The sequence below is a fragment of the Zingiber officinale genome, unplaced genomic scaffold (assembly GCF_018446385.1).
Source record: "Zingiber officinale cultivar Zhangliang unplaced genomic scaffold, Zo_v1.1 ctg224, whole genome shotgun sequence".
NCBI classification, from domain to species: Eukaryota; Viridiplantae; Streptophyta; class Magnoliopsida; order Zingiberales; family Zingiberaceae; genus Zingiber; species Zingiber officinale.
The window spans coordinates 416,059-421,342 of NW_024589900.1; the positions used below are offsets into that span (position 1 = coordinate 416,059).

The window sequence follows — 5,284 nt, forward strand, 5'->3', positions numbered from 1 at the left end:
CACGGAAGGCTTACCATTACAATTCGAACATACTTAGTGATGAAGATTTCAAAAAAATGATAAATAATATATTTTTTATTTAAAACGTTTACAGATTGATTATGGCCGCGTTATTGACCAATTACAAAGAGGGTACGTGCAGTGGGAAAATTATTTTTGAGAAATAACACGACGCGTACGCGTGTCTTCGACGCACCGATCGGTAACATTAAACCCTTTTGGAAGTTCCATCGGCCGCCCCTTCGTCATTTCGAATTCAAATCTCTCTCTCTCTCTTTCTCTCCGCCTTCGCTTCGCCATGGGTGGATCTCACAGCCGTGAGGGCTTGGAGCTTTCCGAGTCCGAGGAAGAAGAAGAAGTAGAGGGAGGAGAAGAACGAGAAGTGGATGAAGAAGGTGGAGGAGAACAATTTGATCGAAGCCGCGGCGTGCATCGATCCGGTGAAACCCTAGCCCCCTCCGCCTCCCTTGAGGAGGTAGATCGGAAGCTTCAATCGCTGAAGCTCAAGTACTCGAAGCCTATCTCTTCGTCTCCCTCCTACAACCCTAGCTCTAATAATGGCGTCAAGTTGTACCTCCATATTGGCGGCCACTCCCCGGCCGCCCGTTGGGTCGTCTCTGACAAACTCACTTCCTATGCGTTCTTCCGTCCTTCTAACTCCGACGACTCCGATGGGGACGAGGAGATCCCGTCCTCGTCGCCTTGGTTCTTGCGGATCGGCAGCAAGGTCCGTGCCAGGGTCGCCCCGGAGCTCCAGCTTAAGACTTTTTGTGACCAGCGTCGAGTGGATTTTGTCGCTGATGGGGTGTGGGCCATTAAGTTCTTCACCCCCGAAGCGTACCGGGGGTTCCAGGAACAATACCAAAGTTGCCTCTTTGAGAACACCTATGGCTTCGAGGCGACCGAGCAGAACAAGGTGAAGGTGTTTGGGAAGGATTTCATGGCGTGGGCGCAGCCGGAGGTGGAAGAGGACAGTATTTGGGTGGATGCGGAGGAAAGCTGTGAGAAGAGTCCAGGATTGGCCACCCCGAGCAGGGTAAACGAGGACCTGATGAACGAGTTTGAGGAGGAGGCAGATGAAGGTGGCATACAGAGCCTTGCGCTGGGAGCGCTGGACAATAGTTTCTTGGTGGGTAATTCTGGAATACAGGTTCTAAGGAACTTTAGCCATGGGGTTCATGGGAAGGGGGTTTCAGTGAAGATTTCTGGGAATGGAAACCAAAGGGACAGGTATTCGACTCCAAAGAAGGCACTTTTGATGAGGGCGGAAACCAATATGTTGTTAATGAGCCCAGCACAAGCTGGGAAACCCCATGCGTCCGGGGTTCATCAACTGGACATTGAGACTGGAAAGATTGTTTCTGAGTGGAAGTTTGAGAAGGATGGAACTGATATTACCATGCGAGATATCACAAATGACTCCAAGGGTGCTCAATTGGACCCATCAGAGTCAACCTTCTTGGGCCTAGATGACAATCGTCTTTGCCGTTGGGATATGAGAGACCGCAGAGGGATAGTTCAGAACCTTGCAAATGCAATGGAAACCCCAGTGTTGGATTGGACACAAGGTCACCAGTTCTCTAGGGGTACAAATTTCCAATGTTTTGCTTCCACTGGTGATGGTTCAATTGTTGTTGGGTCTCTGGATGGGAAGATACGTCTCTATTCAAAAAGTTCTATGCGGATGGCAAAGACGGCATTCCCTGGACTTGGATCACCAGTTACTCATGTTGATGTCACTTTTGATGGAAAGTGGATTTTGGGGACGACAGACACATATTTAATCCTCATAAGCACAGTTTTCAAGGACAAAGATGGAAAGGAGAAGACTGGTTTTAGTGGGAGAATGGGGCAACGAATTGCTGCTCCAAGGTTACTGAAGCTTACTCCATTGGACTCACATCTTGCAGGCTCGAACAATAAGCTCCACAAGGGTCAATTTTCATGGGTATGTCACAAATCCTCATACTTTACTCTGTTGTTATAATTTATCACCCACTTTTTCATTCCCTTCTAAATTTTAATTGACTTTAGATATATTTCATGTCTATTGGATCTGTGCTTCTTTTTTTTTTTTCCTGTTTTTTCTGCTAATTGAAATCATTCATGCTTGCTCGAGGTTTTCTTTTCGTTTTCCTTTTTTTTTTTTTTGTTGATTAGAGCTTCTGTAGTAGTTCACCTTCCGAAAGCCTTCCCTTTAAAGTTAATTTTGTTATGTTTCTAAATCTCAGATGTATATGTAGAAAGTCAAATTAGTTGAACCTGCTCTTCGGATTGCCTGTTATATTCAAATTGTGCTTTGTTCCTTCTTCAATTAAACAAATTTCAGTAGTTTTAACTGGAACTGAGAGGCTTCATTTGTGCACCTGTATGTGATGTTGGGCCACAATTTTAAGTTTGATGATATGGAAGCCCTTAATGTATGTGCTAAATTGGTCATTCTTTTGCATAAATTTAGCTATTTGTCTCTGCTCTGGTGATCTTCAATAGCTAATTAGTTAAGTTTGGCAACAAAAGACCATTGTTCTGCAATGGTGATCAACTATTTTGTCAGATTTTTTTTGTCGATCAGACAATTAATTATTCCTTTTCTTTGTGTCTTTGTCATCGAAGCCCAAATCCTCCTATTCTCGATAACTTTTGCTGGACTTTCAATCTCGGCCATTTTTCAAAATTTTGATACGCTAATGTTTTTAAATCAAGAATTAAAATTGAGATTCTTGTGGCAATATCTTGAATTTATGAGGTTGATCAATATTTGCATTCTAACTGAAGCATTCGTTGAACTAAATCATCAATGAGACACTTATCATTACTTTATCACATCCTGTCATCTGCAAAAACTACTGGAAAATTTTATTGCAAATGTGTTTGTTAACATGGATTATGTAAATTAACTTGTCTGATATATATATATATATATCCCCCTCAATGTGTAAAAGAAACTGGCAAGCATGAAGAAATGTGCCTACTGTTAATCAGCATATCTGTTTCCATACTTTTGTAAATTTAGACCTTTTGTTTGACATTCTTGATTGTTTTCAATAGCTGGAGACGTAAAAACCTCTGATGATTAATTGGCCACGATTTTATTTGCCAGGTGAACAGAGTTTGCTTGGTTGAAAATAAAAAAGAGCCAATATTAGTTGTAGTTTAAGTTTCATTATAATTACCAAACAATAGGCTGTATTAGATTGTTCGCCTTGCTAATTACACACACTGATTTTTTTTCCTGTTCATTGCTCTTCCATTTCTAGTTCCAAAATGTCAATCTCGTCTCAATTGCAGGTGACTGAGCACGGTAAACAGGAGAGGCATCTAGTTGCAACCGTGGGCAAATTTGGCGTTGTCTGGAATTTTCAGCAAGTCAAGGATAGCAACCACGAATGCTACAAGAACCAGCAAGGATTGAAGACCTGTTATTGCTACAAGATCGTACCTAAAGAGGAATCCATTGTCGACAGCCGCTTCATGCACGAGAAATTCGCCATCAGCAACTCCCCAGAAGCTCCTCTAGTTGTTGCTACCCCAATGAAAGTAAGCTCGTTCAGTATCTCGGCTAGAAGTAGGCGCTGATTGCTTGCCACGGTTGGAAATGAACTAGTTTGGATTTTTTTTTTCCCCCCACTGTTTTGGATATTTCATTTCATGTTGATTTTCCACTGTATTTCTGATTTGGCTCTGACCTTCAGCTATGTAGACTTGATCACCTTCTACTGTGTTGATTACATATGATCTCGTGAATTATGGATGTTTCTTTGATAATAATAATTAAAACGATTGTGGTTTTCACTTAATAGTTTGAATTATTTCGCCAGTAAGCCATTACTTGATTTAGACGGCCATCCAGAATGAGTCTTATCATATTGAAGTTTCTCACTTTGACAAGTTGATAAGTTGGTCGGACACCTTTTACTGGTGAAAATTGACAACCATAATCTGCCTACAGTTGAATAAATCTGTAACTGAAATGCTAATTGTACATGAAGTCGTCAACATTGTTCATGATTCACAGACAACCAAGAAAGCTTTAACAACCAGACTCTCTGCCCGAAGTAGACAAAATACAGAAACTGAAACGCTCATTGTACATGAATAATAATCATACATTGTTCATAATTTGTAGACAACATGTATTTTAAATATCAAAAACTGATAATTTTAGAATCTAAATTATGCATCAAGGAGCAGCTCAGAAGGGATAGCAACAGATAGAGAAGAGAGGCAGGGCAATAGAAGAGAAAAATTAAAAGCACAAAGATAAAATTAATTTTTTGATTAAAAAGTCTTGCAAGGTCAAGAAAAAAAGTTAAAATAAAATCAAGAAAAAAAATTAAAAAAAAAAAAGAAAGATAGCTCAGCAAAGATAGCACCAAAATCAAAAATCAATTCTATCAACTCCATCCATTTTTCTTTTCTTATAAGAACAGAAACAAGAAGCCACCACCTCCAATGAAACTCTCCCTAAGCAGATCGTCTTTCTTTCCCTGTAACACCAGCGACAAGGAGCCCCCTCCAATGAGAAGTCCATTGCAAAGGTCGAAGAGAAGCTGCAAGGGAAAGGGAAAGCAAAGACAACTGAGCAATAGTAGTGTAGCAAACAGAGGAATCAGGGGATCCTTATATAGGAAACCACCAAGGTGTGACCACGAGGATTAAATGTGATGAGCTACGAGAATTATATCCTAAGATTTCCATTTTTGTGAAAAAAAATATAAGATTAAAAACCCTATTCCTATCATAAATAAAAAATGAAGTCAAACATGGTACAAACGAGCAACCAAAAGTTAAAACTTCCTTGTGTGGGGAGGAAGTAGTAGTACCAGGCAACTGTGTGAAGCCTGCCTCTGTTTTACTTCCGCCTCACTCACAGAACAGTGATATCACATCGATCTCTTGGCAGCTGCCTCACGCAACATCGTGACGCTGAGGCGGGGCGAGGCCAGGCCAGGCCAGGGGAGAGAGCTGCCATTTCTTTTGGATGGACTGAGTTTTACTGGAAACTTACAGGGGCAGGAGTTCATAAATGGGTCAAGGTGAAGGGTAAAATTGGTGCATGGCCCATGGCCGATGGCCCCATGCATGCACAACAGGTCAGACACGTAACATGAAAACTTAGCCTCAGTAAATTGCTGCCAAGTCGCACCAGTAGTGGCACAGTAGAACATATATTTCCATCGCAGTGGTTACACTACATGCATCATGGGCTTTTAGGGTTACTGTCCTATAGTTGCCTAGATGTAATGATTCAAGCGGACAGAGAATCCCTGCACTGCATCATCAT

At 41.4% G+C, this 5,284-nt stretch overlaps 1 protein-coding gene across 1 annotated transcript; it reads left to right on the top strand.

Moving 5' to 3' along the window:
* Positions 1 to 217: 217 nt before the first annotated feature.
* On the top strand, positions 218 to 3,744 carry LOC122036931 (protein CYPRO4-like). Its single transcript, XM_042596381.1, has 2 exons — positions 218 to 1,948; positions 3,289 to 3,744. The coding sequence occupies exons 1-2, from the start codon at positions 299 to 301 to the stop codon at positions 3,574 to 3,576; spliced, it is 1,938 nt and encodes a 645-aa protein (XP_042452315.1). The 5' UTR covers positions 218 to 298; the 3' UTR covers positions 3,577 to 3,744.
* Positions 3,745 to 5,284: the final 1,540 nt, after the last annotated feature.

Excerpts from the sequence above, each read along its gene's own strand:
- LOC122036931 (XM_042596381.1), top strand. The coding sequence starts at position 299 with ATGGGTGGATCTCACAGCCGTGAGGGCTTGGAGCTTTCCGAGTCCGAG. Across the intron at positions 1,949-3,288 it reads ACAAGGGTCAATTTTCATGG|GTGACTGAGCACGGTAAACA; the intron begins GTATGTCACAAA and ends TCTCAATTGCAG.